At 47.0% G+C, this 21,058-nt stretch overlaps 1 protein-coding gene across 1 annotated transcript in view; it reads right to left on the reverse strand.

Annotated features, from left to right (window-relative positions):
- The window catches only part of LOC147604568 (phosphatidylinositol:ceramide inositolphosphotransferase 3-like), an 86,396-nt gene extending 66,331 nt beyond the window's left edge, over positions 1 to 20,065 (reverse strand). The window contains exon 1 of the mRNA XM_086794812.1: positions 19,885 to 20,065. Within this exon, the coding sequence (XP_086650938.1) occupies positions 19,885 to 19,911 (27 nt within the window). The 5' untranslated portion in view covers positions 19,912 to 20,065. The remainder of the gene's footprint in view (positions 1 to 19,884) is intronic.
- Positions 20,066 to 21,058: the final 993 nt, after the last annotated feature.

Below are 21,058 nucleotides of genomic sequence, written 5' to 3' on the forward strand. Positions count from 1 at the left end.
AACCCATTAGCAATGGGCCATAATTGGCTACTTAAAATTGCACCAATTTTGATTTGAAAAACAAGAACTGAGGGATAAAGGCAACTATGAACCAAAAAAACCTGGAGATAAAACAGATTGTAACCACCCACAAAATGAATGCTAGTCTTCAACGCTCACATACCTCAGGGATCAGATGCAAGTGTTATGACTACTGAGGCCATGCACACAGTTGTTTACAAAAGATACACTCCATTCTGAGCCCTAGTGATAAAGGGACACGGTCATTGAGTGAAAATGAGGATAAGGGTTTGCACAAGTTAAGTGTAGGATGCATGCCTGTGAAGGAATATTCAGAGTCCAGGACCAAAAAAGTAAAGCAAACATTTCACAATTGAAGGGGCACGGGAAGGGGATGGCACAGCGAGGACGGCTTTGGGAACCAGTATTACACATGAATAAATGCTTCAGTTTTACTAGCTATTGAAATCGATTCAGTACCTAAATCTGTGTTGAGATAACCTCCTCCACGAGAATCTCTGACATCAACACCACCATCGTTGAGCAGCCCAAACACTCGGTACCCTGGTATGTACGCTGGATGGTGGCCTATTGCAGATGGCTTAGGGTCTGACACATTGCCAAATAGGCTACATGCTCGTATGAACCGATATCCCATATTTGACCATGCATAGGGTAAGGTGGACTTACCCTGTGCATGCTGGCCCCCCCGCCCCCCTCCCCGGTGGCCCCAGTGGCCCCGGTGCACGTTTCTGCACCATCCCCCCCTTCTCCTCCTCGCACCCCAGCCCCCGCCTCTGCCCTGCCCTCCATTGTGCCACCGCCTGCCACCGCCACAGCCCGCTTCCCTCCTCCTCCCTCTTTTCGCTGTCCTTGTCTCTGCCCGCCTCCGTGCCCTATTTCCGCCCTGCTGCCCCCGGTTCCTTGTGCCCTAGCCTCCTCTTCGTCCTGCCTTATCTTTCGCCCCTGTTGCATCCTTTCCTTGCCGCCATCTCCCACTTCAGTGTCTCCTCCCTCTCCCTCCTGTGAGCCCCCCCATTTTTTCACCTTGCCTCCTCTTCACCTCTTCACCCCTCCGCCCCACTTCCCCCCCATCAGCGTTTTTTGCAGCAGGTTTTAGCATTCGGACTGCTTTATTTCAGCAGGTGTCTGCTTCCAAAAGGACTCCATGGCAGCCGCTCCGTCATCCCCGGCCGAGGCTGCTGCCCCCTGCTTCCTCTCTGAAGCGAATGTCCAGCTCCTAGCTTCAACAACAGCCTCCTTTGAAGCCTCTACTTTGGTTTGCAAGATTGTGGGAAGCTGCCCAGCGCCCAGCCAGCTTCGTGACTCGCTCCGGGCCAGCCTCCTTGGCGAGCCCGGCAAGATCATAGATATCCATACCCTCGGGCGCGGCTCTACCAGGTGGAGTTCAACACCCCAGCAGCCACACGGCCCAGGCGTTCTTTGCATGTTAGCAGCACAGTTTTGATCCTGCCTCCAGCCCCCAAGAGGGGACGAATGCTAGGTGTACCACCTGGAGAGCAGTCACACAGAGTGGTTCAGTGCCAGTCAAGGTAGTTTCAAACATACGAAACAGCACGAGTTTAGTACGTGGTATAGAACGTTGCCGACCGATAAAGTATATCAAAAACATTACGTACTTTACAATGTTAAAACATATATATGTGTGTGTCTGTGTGTGAGAGATTGGTCAAGAAAGCTCAAAGTCAGTTAAGAATTAGTATCCTATCCCAAGAATTGATGAGCTTCTGGACAAGCTAAATGGAGCCCAGATCTTCACAAAGATAGATCTCTATCTAATATCCTTTGATAGACAAGGACTGATGTGTCGACACATGTCACATTCTAGCATTTCAGCCTATCTAAGAATTTCAAAATTAGCACTCACAACATAAACAATGTCTAGACATACCCAAATACACCATGATTGGAATTTGACAATTCAAGTAGGTAGTAGAAACAAATGATAAATCAAAATCAAATGACAATGTCACATCTGTCTGATGTCATGAGCGCAAACGGGCTATACAAAGCGATTGCCGAACATAATAAATAGAAAAAAAGACACGAGGGAAGAAACCAAAACACAAACGTTTTTTAAGTTTGAAACGTTTTGGAGTGACAGTCCCATAGGTAAGACACAGATCTAGGCACGAGCCTCCCTATGGAGTGACAGTCCCATAGACAAGACACGGCACAAATACTGGCTCTTCCATGGCATGACAATCCCATGGATAGAACACAGTCCAGGTCATACACGGGTGGCACCAGTCTGGCTCCCGTCCATACGACACCATCCTGCTAACACACAAGTGGCACTAATCTGGCTCCCGTCCATGTTATGCAAAAATACTGGCCCCTTCACATGAGACACCGGCTTGGCCTCAAGTGAACGAGACACAAATCTGGAGATGGACCAAATGGTCGGCCAATTGGTGACAGATTGAGCATTGACTATGACCGATTTCAGAAGGTTCTGGACTGGCCTATACCGCGAACAGTGAAACAGTTTCGTTCTTTTCTCAATTTTGTTGTTTTTCTTCGGAAATCTGTGTGGGAGTACTCTCAGCTTACACTACGGACCGACTTATTGAAAGGTCGTGGACGTAAGTCAAATCAGCCTATCACTTGGAATAACGATTTGGATATGGCCTTCAGACTTTTGAAAGATAAGTCAAGGAAGCACCTATCTTAGCATTACCCGATCCTAGTCGGCCTTATGTTCTTGAAACTGATGCCAGTGACTATGCCATCGGGACTGCTCTATTCCAAGATGGTAGACCAGTTGCTTTTGAAAGTAAAAAGCTAGACGACACTCAATCTCATTGGCCAACCCTTGAGAAGGAGCTTTATGCTCTGATTCATGCTCTCAAGGTTTGGAGACATTGTTTATATGGCTCCAAGTTTGTGGTATTGACTGATCATCAGTCAATCAAGTATGTGTGTGATGTGGATGATTTGAGAGGAAGGAAAGCTTTTTGGCAGAAGATCCAAGACGGGAGCTCATTGATTGACCAAGACTCAATGACTGAATAGCCTACCATTCAGGCTGTAGGAGGCCAGTGGATGATTCGGAATGGTTTACTATTCCGTAATGACAAAATTTGTGTACCACAGATCCCGGACATTAAGTCCAAGATTCTTAAGGAGTGTCACGACGCCCCTTCTGCTAGACACCCTGGGATACATAGGACGCTATCGTTAGTGAAACACACTTTTTATTGGCCAAAGATGAAAGAGTATGTAGAAGATTATGTTCTCAAGTGTCAAGTTTGTCAAGCAAATAAAGCTGAACGCTTTAGATAGGCTGGGTTGTTGCATCCTTTGCAAATCCCAGGTAATAAATGGGAAAGTATTTCCATGGATTTTATTACGGGATTGCCAAGAACACATCAAGGCCGCGATTCTATTTGGGTTGTGGTAGATCGCTTGACAAAAATGGCTAGATTTGTACCGACCTGGAAGACTATTACAGCTACGCAATTAGCACGGCAGTTTATCAAGCAATTGTTTAGACTGTACGAGTTACTACAGGACATAGTCAGTGATAGGGACTCTAAGTTTACGAGTGATTTTTGAAAACTTGTTTTTGAGAAACAACTTTGAATTTGAGTTCCTCAGATCATCCTCAATCTGATGGCCAGAGTGAAAGAGTGAATCAGATTTTGGAGGATATGCTTCGGGCATATGTATCCAAAAGACAGAGTTCATGGGAGGATTATCTTCCTATGATAGAATTTGCTTATAAAAGTACTAAGCATAGGAGTACAGGTTTTAGTCCTTTCATGCTTATGTATGGTTTTCAACCTAGATCACTTGTTACAGTAGGATTCTTAGGACTTCAGCATGATGCAACACGTAATTTTTTGCAAGATATGTAAGAAATGTTACAAGTTGCGAAGGAATCTATTAGAAGTGCTCAAGACCGAGACAGATTTTATTCTAATAGACATTGTTCACCTAGAGAGTTCTCTGAAGGAACGATGGTGTATTTGCAAGTTCCGCAAGATTCCGAGACTTTACGGACAGGTCGATCTCCGAAATTATCCCCTAGATACTGTGGACCATTTTGTATTACACGAAGGATTGGTTCAGTTGCATATGAATTGGATTTGCCTTCTCATGTGAAAGTTCATCCTGTATTTCATGTCAGTAGACTTAAGGAAGTAATGGGTGGAACAAATCAGTTAGTTACTCCTCAAGAAATCATAGATGTCGAGGACATAACATTTGTTCCACACGAACCTGAAAAGATTCTTGGATTTCGTGAAAGAAGATTGCGTAATACGCTTGTCACGGAATACAAGATCAAGTGGAAGGATCGTGTTGAGGAGGACGCTACATGGGAGACATTGACTACTCTTCAGAGAGATTACCCTGGCTTTTTAGTGAGCTCAGGAGTGAGCTCTTAGAGGAAGGGGAGTATGTCATGTGCACAGTGTGTATCTACTGTGTGCTACACGCACGCAAGACTAGCTTTGAGGTTTGGGGAAGCTTGGAGCTAGGCAGGCTGATTGACGAGCTGAGTTAGGGATAGACTAACGGGCGGACACCCAAGTATGGACGGGCGGGCATCCAAGTGTGGACGCCCGATGACCGGCCAAGAGCCTATAAAAGGGTGGCCAAGGTTAGTCATTAGTCATATAGAGTCTCGCATGTTTTGTGAGAGCTCTATGGTCTGGAGCCTGGATCTAGTGAAGACGTGCACTTGCTTTACGCAGCCGAGGCCGGCAACAATCTCGAGGCCCGCGAGCTTCGTGGCGGTATGGGACATCGCGAGATGGAGATTGCAGCCGAGGCCGGCAGCAATCTCGAGGCCCGCGAGGGTAGCTTCGTGGCGGTATGGGACGTCGCGAGGTGGAGATTGGTTGGTACGTCAACCTAGTTAGCTCAGCTCGTGGCTCGGTAGGGACAGCCAAGACTGTGGGCTTGCCCACGGCTGTCATGGTTGGGAGGTGAGTCAGGCCTGCACCCTCTTCTTGTTTATTTGGTTTGTTTGCAGGTTTCGAGTCTCGTACCAGGAGCGTTCCATGAGGAGATCCTTTGGGGTTTTGACAAAGTACCACTATGCCCCAGGCATGGTTAGCAACCACAGATCCAAAGCATCCCACTGGGTCCAAAAAAGCATCCTCCAAAACAATAAGCCTGCAGAACTGGTAGGGGGAGGGGCATCCTCGAAGCATCACAAAGAGATGCAGAGATAGACTCCTCACAATGAGGAAGGGAAGCACGAATATAAACTACAGTGGTAACAAAGTCCTCAAAAGCATCATAGATAGCAGAAGACTGTTCCAAAAGTAGAATCAGATCCCAAGAATCAGCAACAAATAAATGATCCATGTGAAATGATCACACCGCAAAAGGGCAAAACACCCTCCTTGTTGTGCAAATACTGCAAAGAACACAAGCCTGGACAAAATAAACTCTGCTCAGGATCTCTGAAAAGATCACTGCTCTCCTCCAAATAACTGTAAACTCCTGTCAAAAAAGAAAGTCTCCACAAATACAACACAGCTCCCGAAACTGATCCTCAAGTGAAGTAGTTGGAGAAAGGCCCCTTTGAGTGTAAAAAACTCCTGTGGGAAGCAAAACGCAGTCAAAACACTGCTATCCAGCAAAAAATAGCACTCCACCGCCAACAGAAGGCAAGGAACATGTAGAAACTATTAGAAGTCATCTCCTGTCCAGTTTTATACACCAGGGCCTTTGTTGTGGGTGTGCCCGCCCTTATGAGGTGTTTTCCCATTTTTCCCCACTCTCCGCATTTTTCCCCTATTTTTTCCCATTTTTCTGAGGCTTGGGAGGGCTGCCAGATGATGCCGGGAGCACCCCAGTGCTGGCCGACTGGATCTTGATCAGTCGTGGGCTTCAGGGCTGCTGGCCGACTGCCTTTTACCAGTCGTGGGCATCAGATAGCTCCACGACTGCATTTATGCACTCGTGGACCTCTTTCTTCAGTCGTGGACACTTTTAGTGCTGGCCGACTGCCCTTCCAGGGAGGTATATATAGGTCCTCAGCCCCCATGCCTTATTTGTATCATTCCTCGGGATCTTCTTGTGTATATAGAGCAGAGTTACACGCCTACATCTGTCTCTCTCTTGTGCTGTTTTTCTACCTGCGTTTTTGCTTTTGCTCGTGTTCCCAGATTTGGTCATCATCTCCGCTGCGTATTCTGACATGGTATCAGAGCCCTAGGCTCTAGATAGGTCTTGGGATTTGTGTGAGCAAGAGGGGGCTGTTTTGTGGCTGATTGGTGGACTGTTCTGGACTGTTCGGGAAGAGGAGAAGCAAGAGGAAGGCGGGCTGATTTGCTGGACAGCCACTTGCAGGTATCAGTTCTTCTTTGTTCCCACCCGCCCACCCTTTTCAGAGTACATCCCCGCGATGGCAGATCTATATGAGATGGCCGAGAGACATGTGAAGATCCCGACACTCCCCACGTTCCCGGTGGACCGTCAGTTGGACGGGAGCAACTACGGCATATGGAAGGTGATGATGGAATCCGTTTTGGAGTCTTACGACCTCGCCGATTTCGTCGTTGTTGGTGTTCCACGGCCGGAAGTAGAGGAAGGGGAGTTACCGTCAACCCGAAAGCACCGGGAGGCCCAGACGCAGATGTGGGATCGCGTCAACGCCAGGGTCCGTTCGTTTATTTTCCTCAACTGCACAGCGCAGGTAATCAATCATGTCAAGCACATGACGCTGGCCAGAGGTATATGGCAGCATTTGGCCTCACTTTATAACAGGGTATCGCCCATGAAGAGGATTTCCTTGGAAGTACAGATGCGGGTTATGAGCCCTGCAAAGTCGTCGACGATGCGGGAGCATATTAACAAGCTGCAGGCTCTTCAATAGGAAGTTCTTCAGGCTGGGAAGGAGATATCGTCAGAGGACATGGCCATCACATTGCTGTCACATTTGCCCTCTTCGTACTCAGCATTTTACTCGTCGTTGATTACCAGTGGCAGGCTCAGCACCATCACGTGGGAGGAGCTTGTGCCCATGGTCCTGGACCAGGAGGAACGATTTACGAACCCTCCTCAGGGTGGAGGTTCGGAGGCCTTTACTGGCCAACGGTCGAAAGGCCGTAACTCGAGCAAAGGGAAGGCTTCATCGGAGAAGTCTTCTGAGAAGATGTCCGACGCTGACCGCGAGAAACTGAAGGCAGAGAGGACCTATAATGATTGTGGCGAGAAAGGCCACTACTGGAGGCAGTGTCCCAAGCGGAAGACCGAGAAGGGTGAAGATTCCTCAGCAATCATGAAGACTCCGGCTTTTGTGCACCTGGAGGTGATGGACACCGATGTTTCATTTTCTTCAGACAGGGAGGAGATTGGAGGACTCTCCGCAACGGATACTCAGGAGTGGATTCTCGATAGTGGTGCTTCCAGGCACATGACTCCTTTCCGTTCCGGTTTACAGGATCTCTGCAGGCTTTCTGGTCATATTCTTACTGGGGATACATCCACTATCCCAGTTCACAGTGAGGGCAGGATGGAGATAGTTCCCGATGGCAGAGGAGGGAAGCATTCCTCCCAGGTGTTGTATGTTCCGACACTTGGTTTTCATCTGTTGTCAGTGCATCAGGTTTGCAAGACTGGCGTACGGGTGGAGTTTGACAAGCATTTTGTTGCTCTCCGGGACAAAGCAACAGGCCAAGTGGTTTGGGAAGGTGGAGTGGAGAATGGAGTTTACAGGTTTTCAGCACTCTCTCTCCCAAGTCCTCAGGATTGTGATGAGTGGCAGTCTGGTAATGGCTACTCAAGTGTGGATACGCTGCAGGTGCGGGCTTTCCGAGACCAGGTGGTGGATAGCTTGCCAGTAGATGGCAACAGTTGGCAGGAACTTTCCAGTACTGAGGTTGGTAGTTCTTGTGTTCGTGAGTCAGAGGAAGCTGAACAGGTCACTTATGCTCTGATGTCTCGTCGTGTTCAGGACATAGAACTTCCAGTAGTTGAGGATGTTCTTTCCACGGGGACCTTTCGGAAAGCCAGGCAGGTGACAGGTGCTTACTTGCAGAAGGAGGTGGTTTCTCCAGGCTTTGTGGTTCCGGATTCAGAGGGGGTGGTTGACAGGTTTCAGAAGGCCTTGCATGGTCTGCAGAAGGTTTCCAGGACTTGTTTGTGCACCTAACAGGTGTTGATCCTTGTGAGCAGTGTGATGTCTTTGTGACTCAGAAGCTGTATGGTTCATTGATCTGGTTGATGGACACCGGATTGGACGGGAGCTTCCTGATGAGGCAGTTGAGCTCTTGGTTGCAGATGTCTCTTTGGGAGGCAGGATTGCGTTTCCTGTGGTTTCTGCGGCATGCGAAGGATCATGGACTCTTGTACACAGGAGGGGGATTGTTGGATGGAGTCCGACTCCACGGTTGGAGTGACTCGGTTTGGGGAGGAGATCCGGACACGAGGAGATCTACTTATGGCCCAGGAGCAGTTTTACGGAGCAGGAGGAGGTTACATTGCAGGTTTGGGCTTCCACTGGAGGAACCCATGGTCATCCAGAGGCACGTTGTTCGTGAACAGATCGTTGCTGATGACATCTTGCTGGAGTTCTGTTCGACGGAGGACAGTACGGTGGACCTCTTCACGAAGTCGCTCTCAGGATTTGCTCAGGCGGCACCCCAGCTCCCAGTGGTTGGTTACACAACCAGGAGCTGAGAGGGGGTGTTAGAAGTCATCTCCTGTCCAGTTTTATACACCAGGGCCTTTGTTGTGGGTGTGCCCGCCCTTATGAGGTGTTTTCCCATTTTTCCCCACTCTCCGCATTTTTCCCCTATTTTTTCCCATTTTTCTGAGGCTTGGGAGGGCTGGATGCCGGGAGCACCCCAGTGCTGGCCGACTGGATCTTGATCAGTCGTGGGCTTCAGGGCTGCTAGCCGACTGCCTTTTACCAGTCGTGGGCATCAGATAGCTCCACGACTGCATTTATGCAGTCGTGGACCGACTGCCCTTCCAAGGAGGTATATATAGGTCCTCAGCCCCCATGCCTTATTTGTATCATTCCTCGGGATCTTCTTGTGTATATAGAGCAGAGTTACACGCCTACATCTGTCTCTCTCTTGTGCTGTTTTTCTGCCTGCGTTTTTGCTTTTGCTCTTGTGTTCCCAGATTTGGTCATCATCTCCGCTGCGTATTCTGACAGAAACCGGGAAACCGTGTAGGCTAGGAACAAAACACAGGTATAGATGCTCCAAAATCAGCAAAACGCTGACTGAAAACTGAAATTCAGAATCCTCCTCAAGTACCAAACTGCCTCCAAAGCCACAATCCAATCAAGAAACCCCCTCTGCAAGTGATCTGTGTCCATTGGAGAAGAAAACGCAGCCAAACAAGGGCTACAAACCTGAAAATTCAGGCCAACCAGTGTCCACACCTCCTATGAGGAAAAATGCGGAAGAGAAGGTACCTTCGGGTTCAACAGATGAAGTCCAAGTGAAGGTAAAGCTACGAGCAAAATCGGTTCAGAAAAACGCAGCAACCATGGCTGCAAATCTGAAAACGCAGAGGTATAAAGGGCTGAATATGGAAACGCTGAAGCCAAGATAACCAGAAAGGATAGGCAAAAGGGAGCCCAGAGAGCTCCAAGATCAGGGCTGGGAAAGCAAGCCCAAACAGGCCAAAAAACGCAGCCTGTTTGGGACAGCTATGTTGCTATCCAGTCCTGAAAAAAACGCCTGAGAACCCCTGGAAGGTGCCACCAAGAAGGACACGTATGCTGTCCAAAACACCCTTGTCAGGCTGCCAAGAAGGCTGAAATCTGACGCCCTGAAGAGAGGAAACTGCAGCCCACTGAATGGGTATCAATCATCCCTTGAAGAGACGCAAGCATCAATGCATGAACACAAAAACGCAGATCTGTCCATGGGCGGAAAAACGCAGATATGAAGAGGTATAGGAGGGAGCATCCAACGCTGAAAATCACCAGCGCTCTGATACCATGATAGAATGTGTAGCGGAAGAAGGGAAAGTGGAAACACAGGGGGGGGAGAGAGAGAGAGAGAGAGAGAGAGAGAGAGAGAGAGAGGAAACACAAGTGAGAACCTGCTCTCAATATCATCACCAAAAGGAATACATGTCCCGAGCAAGAGGGGAGAACCTCGTGAGGCACTGCAGCTAGACAAGCTAGACAAGCAATGAAATATGAGGGAGGCATGCCGGCTATATATACCTCTACATGAAGGCAGCCGACTGGTGATAAATATCTCCACAACTGGAAAAATACCCAGGACCATAAATGGGGAATAAATATGGGTAAAATATATGTGAGGGGTGACCAGCCCCTCAGACTAACATGGTCAGCTCTAGAGGCTAAAATAGGACACCAAATAGGAAGCCAGCAAGTAGGGGATGATATCTAACACTTGTATGCAGCACTTATGCCATGACAGCTAGGTCTAGACGGCAGTTCTCTAACCTTCAATACATTGCTTATGCCTCATCTTTACTGGTGCTTATCCACTCTTCACAACCTACATATATCTGCTGATAAGCTTGCATTTACAGCTAAAGCAAAAGCTCACTCATCATGGACCTACCTAGAGCTGCCATCACCGTCAAGAAATTCTTTGGAGCAAATTTTCCAACATGGCAAACCAAATTGAGGCTAATACTCATGAGACATGGTCTATGCAATATTGTAGAAGGGATATATGAAAAGCCCGAGAGAGTTGCTGCCACTTCTCCAGAAGTCAAGGCATGGGTGGACTGCAACAACAAAGCATTTGCCCATATTGGCCTTGGTCTTGTAGATAATTTAATACATCACATCAACTTCGAGAAAATTGCAACGGAGGTATGGAACAAGTTGGAAAATCTATTTGGCAATAAGATTAATAATTCAAAAGTGTTCTTGAAACAAGAATACTATACATTAAAAATGAAGGAGCATCACTCACTTCATGAACACTTGAGCACTATTGGTTCTTTATTACAACAACTTGCTGCCCTCACTGCCAACATTGATGAAGACGCCAACAATGGAAACGGCGCTCAGGAACGTGCAGGTGGTGGAACGGCCGTGGAACGCCAGGGAATGATCGTGGAACGCTGGGCGGAACGTTAAGCTGTCGTTCCCCTCGTGGGAACAATGACGTGGCTTTTAAAAAAAAATGCCTGTACTGCTTCGCCCGCCGGTTCGCCCTGCAGTTTGAAGTATGGGATCTGCACAAATATCAAGACTTGTTGGGTGCAGAATGTTTGGAGCCATTTTGTACTAAAAGCCCATAAGATAGACTTAGGCTTTGGCCAAAAAAAATGTGCTTAGATGGGTTTAATTTTTGGATTGTACGAGCCAAATCTTTACACTATTGTATCAAGTAATCAAATGCCTCCAAACCTACTGTCATTTGATTATCTCTTTTGTCAATATTTGCAATTCGATTGCAATGAAGATGTGTTTGTTTTTTATTGAAGATATTGCCTTGTCAAGGTGTAAGGCTACGAATATTATAATTTAATTTGGATAGACTCAATTATCTCAATAGTGAAAATCTTTTATACATCATATTCAATAAATTTGATGAAATTTAGCATTAACAATATACTCGCTCTTTTATTTTTTTGGTTGAACTTCTAAGGTATTGGAGGCCCAAATCTATAAATTGGAGCCCTCTCTCTTCATTTGGAGAAGGCTCTCTTGCTGCAAGCTGTCTTCTACCAAGTTGGCTACTCGCATTCTTGTCTACATCGCCTTATGGTGGAGAGTCTCTACACTACTTCACTCCCCTCAACAGAAGATTATGTACCTGCTGTACTAGCCAGATTATGTACCTGCTGTACTAGCCATTGTACCGGCTGAGTGGAAGGGTTGTACCTACTGTTTCAGATTCTGTACCTGCTGTACCAGCTGAGTGGAGGGCAGTAACCACTGTTTTCAGATTCTGTACCTGCTGTACCAGCTCTATTGGTGCTGCCCAGACTTGTTTTGGTTGTCCATGGTGCTGCCCGACTTGTTCATGGTGATGTATATGGTATATTAGTTGCTTCAGCTGAGTTTTTATCACATATGGCATCTTGAAGACCCGTGGTGATGGGGAAGATCAGTACCCTCACGGGAAGAGGTGGTTTACACACATTCATGGTATTTAGGGGCTTCTTTTGATGATAGCCTGTGTGTATGGTCCAATGATGGTTGCATATGGATAATCTAGCATCTCCTGTGGGGAGAGTAAGGCCCTCAAAGCTTGCTCATGACATTTTTCTCCTTGGGTAATAAAATACTCCAAGGGTGCCGCGGGGGGGGGGGGGGAGATGGGGGGCGCATTCCAGCTGAAAGAAAGAGAAAACACAGGTTTTAGGCCCAAAGCACAAACTGTAGAAGGCTGGAAACAGTGGATTATTGCTGAAAATGAGCACGAGGGAAGCCCGTACGTGCTTACAAGCATAAGAGACTATTGCTACAGCCAATGACCTCCAACAGATATGCAAGAATGAGATGGAAACTGAGGGGAAGGGTGTGCACCCTTATATATCCCTCCTAAGAGCTGGTCGGCCAGCTGTAGTAGGCCGACAACTATCGTGTAGTATAAAAATGCTATAAAAAGCCTAAAAATGGTAGAAAAATCCCAAATAATATCTGCTTAAATACGCAAATGCAGGGTCTCATAAAATGACCAATACGGGCATGAAAAGGTGTATATAGACCCTCTGGAGATGATATATTTTCCAACACCTCCTCTTCAGCGCAGAGGGGTGGTCCAATATCAACACGCTGAAGTAACACCTCCAAAGTAGCTCTCGGAAGTGGTTTGGTGAAGAGATCAGCCACATTGTCCTTGGTAGAACAGTAGGCCAACCGAAGAAGTCCCAACTCAATCCAATCATGTACAAAATGATATATACCTAGATGAATCCAGGAACATGCCCAAATTCACCTTTTAGGAACGTGCATGTTATATACTCATGGTAGTCAACCCACAAGACTATATAACTATCAACTCCATTATGCAGGATATGGACTAGATACTATAACATCCCCACTAACGTCATCAGTGCCCAATAGTGGGTGTAGAACTCTGTATCAAGATAATATGCTTGGATCATCCCTGTATCATAGGATTCTAAGCTAGAGCAATAGCACTCTGGAGTCTGAGGATATGAGTGTCACCAATTTGGTCCCCTCACCAGCCTTGAACAGTGTTTCACACATTGTCTAGAACCAAGGTGTGAACGAGGATTTTCCGCAGAAGAACGCTAAAGCATTTGCTGACAAGTTTGGCCTGAAATATGGCTACAGAACTTGAGCAATTCGGGATTTTTACCAAATAAAGTGACTTATAAGATTTACGAGTCAACAGGTTCACACAACATTTAAGTGTGGCCGGGCCTATTATTACTTTGGGCAGGTTTATGTGGACAGAAGGAGGCGCCTAAGGCAAACTTGACCAACAAGTTTGGGAAAAGCATAAAACTGGTATTTTAGGTATATTCACGAAAAGGGGGAAAAAAAAGCACAGGTATTTTGGGCTGGTTGACTCCTTTAAAAGCAAGAGATGAAGGATGTGCATGTAGCACAAGTGGCGGGGCAGCAGTCTTTCTCTGTTTACTGGCCGCACAGTTTTCTCTCTCTATAGGCCGACTGCAGGCAACAATTTTCTCTCTCTGCCCATGAAGAGGATTTCCTTGGAAGTACAAATGCAGGTTATGAGCCCTGCAAAGTTGTTGACGATGCGGGAGCATATTAACAAGCTGCACGCTCTTCAGCAGGAAGTTCTTCAGGCTGGGAAGGAGATATCATCAGAGGACATGGCCATAACATTGCTGTCACACTTGCCCTCTCAGTACTCAGCATTTTACTCGTCTTTGATTACCAGTGGCAGGCTCAGCACCATCACGTGGGAGGAGCTTGTGCCCATGGTCTTGAACCAGGAGAGGAACGATTCACGAACCCTCCTCATGGTGGAGGTTCAGAGGCCTTAATTGGCCAACGGTCGAAAGGCCGTAACACGGGGAAAGGGAAGGCTTCGTCGGAGAAGTCTTCTGAGAAGAAGTCCGTTACTGACCGCGAGAAACTAAAGGCAGAGAGGACCTGTAATGATTGTGGCGAGAAAGGCCACTATTGGAGGCAGTGTCCCAAGCGGAAGATCGAGAAGGGTGAAGATTCCTCATCATCAATCATGAAGACTCCGGCTTTTGTGCACCTGGAGGTGGTGGACACTGATGTTTCATTTTCTTCAGGCAAGGAGGAGATTGGAGGACTCTCCACAACGGATACTCGGGAGTGATTCTAGATAGTGGTGCTTCCAGGCACATGACTCCTTCCCGTTCCGGTTTACAGGATCTTTGCAGGTTCTCTGGTCACATTCTTACTGGGGATACATCCACTATCCCAGTTCACAGTGAGGGCAGGATGGAGATAGTTCCTGATGGCAAAGGGGGGAAGCATTCCTCCCAGGTGTTGTATGTTCCGTCCCTTGGTTTTCATCTGTTGTCAGTGCATCAGGTTTGCAAGACTGGCGTACGGGTGGAGTTTGATGAGCATTTTGTTGCTCTCCGGGACAAAGCAACAGGCCAGGTGGTTTGGGAAGTCGGAGTGGAGAATGGAGTTTACAAGCTTTCAGCACTCTCTCTCCCAGGTCCTCAGGTTTGTGATGAGTGGCAGTCTGGTAATGGCCACTTAAGTGTGGATACGCTGCAGGTGCAGGCTTTCCGGGACCAGATGGTGGATAGCTTGCCAGTTGATGGGAGCAGTTGGCAGGAACTTTCCAGTTGTGATGTTGGTAGTTCTTGTGTTCGTCAGTCAGAGGAAACTGAACAGGTAACTTATGCTCTAATGTCTCGTAGTATTCGGGACAAAGAACCTCCTGTAATTGAGGATGTTCTTTCCACGGGGACCTTTCGGAAAGCCAGGCAGGTGGCAGTTGATTACTTGCAGAAGGAGGTGGTTTCTCCAGGCTTTGTGGTTCCGGATTCAGAGGGGGTGGTTGACAGGTTTCAGAAGGCCTTGCGTGGTCTTCAGCAGGTTTCCGGGACTTGGTTTTGCACCGTAACAGGTGTTGATCCTTGTTTTCTCATTTTTCCCCACTCTCCGTATTTTTCCCCCATTTTTCCTATTTTTTCTATGGCTTGGGTGGCTTCCCTATGTTGGCAGGAGGGCCTTTGTGCTGGCCGACTGTACCTTCAAGAACTCGACCTCATATCTGTTTAGGCCGACTCAGGACAGCTAGCCGAATGAGTGTATTTGGTGGTCGTGGAAGTTCAGGGCCAGTCGGCTGCCTTTAGCACAGGCCGACTGGGTATTTGGGGCCATATAAAATGGCCCCATGGCCCCCATTCCATTTTGTATCATTCTCGGGATCTTCTTGTGTATATAGAGCAGAGTTACACGCCTCTCTCTCTCTCTCTCTCTCTCTCTCTCTCTCTCTCTCTCTCTCTCTCTCTCTCTCTCTCTCTCTCTCTCTCTCTCTCTCTCTCTCTCTCTCTCGCTGTGATTTTCTGCATTGCGTTTTGCTCGTGTTCCCAGATCTGGTCATCATCTCCGCTGCGTATTCTGACAACACCCACAACAGAGGCCCTCACTCCCTAGAGAGTAATATGGTACAAAGACAGGAGAGGACTGCTAACACCCCCTCTCAGATCCTGGATGTGGAACCAACCCCAGTGAGTTGGAGTGTTGCCGGAGCATTGCGTGAGGTAGAGACTTTGTGAAGAGGTCCGCCACATTGTCCTCCGTTGAACAATAAACAAGCAAGATGTCACCAGCCAAAATCTTCTCACGACCAAAGTGATATTGTATCTCTATGTGCTTGGTTCGGGCATGGAAAACCAGGTTCCGAGCAATAGCTATACAGCTTTGGTTATCGCACTGGATGACCGTGGGTTCTTTTTGTGGACACCCAATCTTGCCAAGTAACCTCCGTAGCCACACAACCTCGCAAGCAGCACCACAAGCAGCCCGTTACTTTGCCTCTGTAGAAGACAAGGCAATAGTTTGTTGCCTCTTGCTGCTCCAAGAAATAGCTCATGAGCCAAGGTTAAATCCGTAGCCTGATGTAGATCTCCTTGTGTCTGGATCTCCTCCCCAATCTGAGTCACTTCAACCTCAGAGTCAAATTCGGTCTTTCGTTCCCCCTCCAGTAACATAGAAGGTCCAAGATCCTTCGTACCCTACAGATACCGCAAGATCCTCAATCCTGCGTCCCAATGAGTCTTCAAAGGTGTTTGCATGAATGAGCTCAATAGCCCCATTGGAAAACTCAACTCCAATTTGGTGTTCACCAACCAAATCAATGAGTGAACCAACAATCTTCCAATACAAGGAGGCATCAACCTGCTCACAAGGATCATTTTCTATCGTGCCATCATTGTGCCCGAGAGATGTTTAGTACTTGTTCCATGAACGGGAGATATGTCCATGATACTGTTTGCACATGCATTCATGTTTTGCATGTTTGGAATTGTTTTCGCATGACTTGTATTTTTGTGTTTGCCTGTTTGACGTGCCACTTATACTGACCAAGGACGCCTGCCAGTGAGTCGTGAAGTTTGCTCTGATACCAATGAACCCAATCCCGTCAAGTGGGAATAGACTCCGTCGGACACCCACACGCGTAATAGCACAACTTAAATATCACAATTTGAATGGACAACTTAATAACAATTGATCAACAATGAAGTGTCATGCAGGCTTGCTTTACCTAGTCATTGGAAGATTCACAATGCATTTCATGTGAGTCTTTTCCGGAAATATGTCGGGCCAGATCTCTGTCACAGAAGATCTGCCAGAGATTGATGAGCTTGAGGAGATCCTCCAGCCAGAACAGATTGTCTTTCACAAGAAGCGAAAGCTACCTGGAGGAAAGCTTTCCAGGAGATACCTTGTGAAGTTCAAAAATTATTTGCCCATTGATGCAAAGTAGGTAAATGAGGATTATTTTGTTGACTACCCACAGTTGTTGCAGGCATATCTTGAGGCTTTTCAGTTGAGGACAACTCTTTAGAAGCCCGGGGGGATGTCACCAATTGGCCGACCATTTGGTCCATCTCCAGATTTGTGTCTCGTTCACTCGAGGCCAAGCCGGTGTCTCATGTGAAGGGGCCAATATTTTTGCATAACATGGATGGGAGCCAGATTAGTGCCACCCGTGTGTTAGCAGGATGGTGTCGTATGGACGGGAGCCAGACTGGTGCCACCCGTGTATGACCTGGACTGTGTTCTATCCATGGGATTGTCACGCCATGGAAGAGCCAGTATTTGTGCCGTGTCTTGCCTATGGGACTGTCACTCCATAGGGAGGCTCGTGCCTGGATCTGTGTCTTACCTATGTGACTGTCACTCCATAGGAAGACCGGGATTTATGTTTTCTGTCGTGCCATCATTGTGCCCAACAGATGTTTAGTACTTTGTGACATGTAAGGTCTTTGACCGTCGTAAACACAACCTTAGTCTAACTAAACTACACTTAATGATGCTTAAGAGATAGACAAATATGTGTCAATGCAATGCAATGCAGCTATATTAGATGAATGGGTTACAATGAGATCCAAATGGATCTATGCTGTCCTAGATGACGTCTACCCCTGGAAGAGAGGGAAACATGCTAAAGGATGATGAAGGATGGCTGTCCTGACTCCAATGCTGAGTTCCACCACTTGTATGCTGGTATCCCCCCTCTATGTAGGAGTTGGGAAGATGGCTGAATATGCTGATTACTGATGTAGATGCTGAACTGAATGCGATGCTGGACTGAATGCGATGATGGGCTGAAACGCAGATGTCAGATGCCCCTTCATGGACTGAATATGCTGATGCGCCTCTATTTATATGGGGGACTGGTGCTGGTCGGCCAGCTTTGCTACAGTCGGCCAGATGTAAAAAGCCCACGACTGCCATATAATGCCATAAAATGCTATAAAGGCTGGTCAGCTAACTTGAATGCTGTTGGCGATGGAACGTCGACTCTGCCTCGGCCAAGTGTCCAGAGAGAGATTATCGACATGAGGATACCCTCGACATCCCCTTTTTTGAGTATATAGTCTGTCTGGGCCACAAGATTCAAATGCTAGTGTGCCGGTGGGTAGCAATACATTGGCATACTCAAGATATCCTTGGGTGTTTCCTCCGTGATTTTTGGGAACGGTTGTGGGATAGCTTCCGGCCACGGAAGATTACTCCTTTCCTTTGGCAGATAGCTCACACAAGCTTGGCAGTGGGCTGGCTCGCAGTTGAGGTCAGCCTGCCTTCTGTTCTAGATGTGGTCACCCACATGAGTCACAAGCTAAGCTTAGACTCCTGTTTATGGTGTCTAATGTTGGTGCGAGAGTCAAAGTGGCCTTGGAGTGGACAGCCTCCCTAGCATTGGCCCAGACTAGACGAAGTGGCTCCGAAGTGACCCAGGAGTGGACATGATCCCTAGTGGACCTATGACCTAACTACATGAACCGGTTCTAGGTAGACACATGAGTGGATAGGCTCCCCTACAGGGCATCGTATAGGCAGCGACTCGCGAGGGCACGGGCACATCATGTAAATTTCTGCTTTGTGGATTTTCGCAAAGCCTTTGACTTTGTGTCTCGGTCCCGCTTGTTGGGATGAATACAAGAGCTCCGATTTCCATGTGATATGAGGCATGGCGGCTTTATATGAGGCCGTGACTGGCAGGAGAGAACAAAAAGAATGGTCTTGCTTATATCAACCCAAAAAAAGGAAAATGATACATTAGACCATGGGGAGGTTAGCCTCAGCAGGGAAATTTAGGTTTGAGACTCTCGTGCTATGGACCATTCCTTCCGCAGTGCATCCCCATGTCGGGTAGTGGGCAGATTCTGATGGCAGGAAGGGTTATCCTCTCTGAGGAATATGAGACAAGCGAAGTGAGGCTCTCTTCCACTCTATATAGCATGCTCTGATCATTTTTGAAGTGCTATAAGGGATAAATGGGAGGACGAGAGAGATCCGTGTGATCAATGTGGGAGGCTCTCCCCCTTTTCCCAACCATTTCTGAGAGCTGTAAGGGCCATTTTGAAGCTTTTTGGGCCTTTTCTAAGGCTTTTGAAGGTCAAAGAGGCAAGGATCAAAGGGGTTCCTAGTGCAAATTAAGGAATGAGAATGTGTTTCGAAAATTTTAATCCATCGTCACTAGTGGGCTGCCCGGGATGTGACGCTCTATCTGACTCTTATCGCCAAAGTCGTGTTCACTAGCCACACCCTGTCTTTATGCACCCGCTCATATGCAGCGTCAATCACCTCCAAGCAATTTGTCTGTATTGACTATCAAATCATCCCCCGAGTCTTGTTGGTATCTCCTCTCCCTACCTCCAGTTTGGAGTTTGCTGCCTTCACATTGAAGGAACTATATAAAACTACAGTCACAACGAGAGAGGGTCGAAACCCTATCAGTATTTAAATGAAGTTGAGTGCCTCTTAATGCATCTTAACACACCTGAAACACCATCAAAGAAGCAAGTTTGCAACACTTTGCACACCTTCACAGGCTACACGCCCGCAGATGGGACTAAATGCGATGCTTATCAATAATCCCTATAGGAAAAAAACTGGTAGGATGCATGTAGCATGTATAAAGAATCAAAGTAGTCCTGGATTACAATTGAAAATGCTTCACAAATCGATGTGTCAAAAGTGAGTTAACCCATCGTTCATGCTGGAGATGGAAGCAGATTTTACTTGAATTTCTGGTACAAGAGGATCAAAGGGGGTCAATTTGCTGTCTGTGTGGGTGGGTAATTGGGAGGAGGATGTGTGTGTGTGTGTGTGTGTGTGTGTGTGTGTGTGTGTGTGTGTGTGTGCGCGCGCGCGCTTTGTTAATCACGAGGTATCTAAGCCTAACAACAGCAAAAAGGGAAAATTATCATAAGGATTAGCCTGTAGAGCAAAGGTTCTAAGAGCTGCCATAGCCAGAGTAATTAAGCAAAGCATATACATACCTTGGATGCTTCGCGGGCCACGTACATGCCTCGAAAGCTCCGCGCAGGAGGATTGCTTTTTGTGACTTGCGGATGAGATCAATCAGCCCATTTAGATTAATCGATGGTAACCATGTAAACGTCTTTTTATGCACGCCCACGCGAGGCAATGAATTGAATGGCAGATGAGCTCAGAAAGGGCAAAGAATGTTGTGCTGCATGGACTTTAATTATGAATTATCGCCCATTAATTAAAGATAATCCGAAAGACAAGGGAAAAAAGCGCGCGACCCTGGGTATCGCGTGTAAACGTGCCCTAGAATCGCAAACCCACATGCTTCACACGTGCGTGAGAGAGAGAGGTATTAAAACGTCGGTAGACTTTCACACGAGAGAGAGTGAAAGTCTTGTAAACACCACAGCATCTCTTGTGTGCACGAACACACACACACACAAAGGATGCATAGAGCACATCCATGTGTGTGTGTAAAGAGAGAGAGAGAGAGAGAGGATCTTTACACACTTACAGGTGAGGTGGACAAGAGATTTTCCCACGAAATCACTCATAACTTGGCTACTTTTCCAGTGCACGAACACACACACACACACAAAGGGTGCACGTATGTGTGTGTGTGTGTAGAGAGAGAGAGAGAGAGAGAGGATCTTTACACACTTACAGGTGGATGAGAAAGATTTTCCCGCGAAATCACTCACAACTTGGTTACTTTTTCTGATAATCTAATCTTAACACTTTACACTCCGACCCAATAGAATGGCCTCTAGCCAAAATTCAAATAGGTAGGCCAACTCACATGAGTCTTTCTCATGCTAGACATTGTGAATTGGTTCAATCAAAGGTAGTTTTGTCAAATGTGTCAAGACATCAAGGGCTTTGATTGGCTGATTTTGTTAAATTATTTATATTTCTCTATCACATTTAATGTTGCATGTGCTTTGTTGTAAATGATGTGCCAAAAGTTGTTTGTCTTTTTTGTACTAATAGTATATTATAATTTGAATGTTCTTGGAAGGATGCTATTTTGCAAATTAGTGATAATCTGCAACTTGTTTTAAAGATGTGGTTCACCCAACCATGCCCCCATTTCTTCACCTCCCCCCCTACTCTCTCCCAACGTTAGCAGTCCTAGAGATATTGTTAAAATAATGTGGAATTATGAAAATTCATTGGGAGGCA

The sequence above is a fragment of the Cibotium barometz genome, chromosome 61, assembly GCF_041138505.1.
Source record: "Cibotium barometz isolate CiBa-2024 chromosome 61, ASM4113850v1, whole genome shotgun sequence".
Taxonomy (NCBI): domain Eukaryota; kingdom Viridiplantae; phylum Streptophyta; class Polypodiopsida; order Cyatheales; family Cibotiaceae; genus Cibotium; species Cibotium barometz.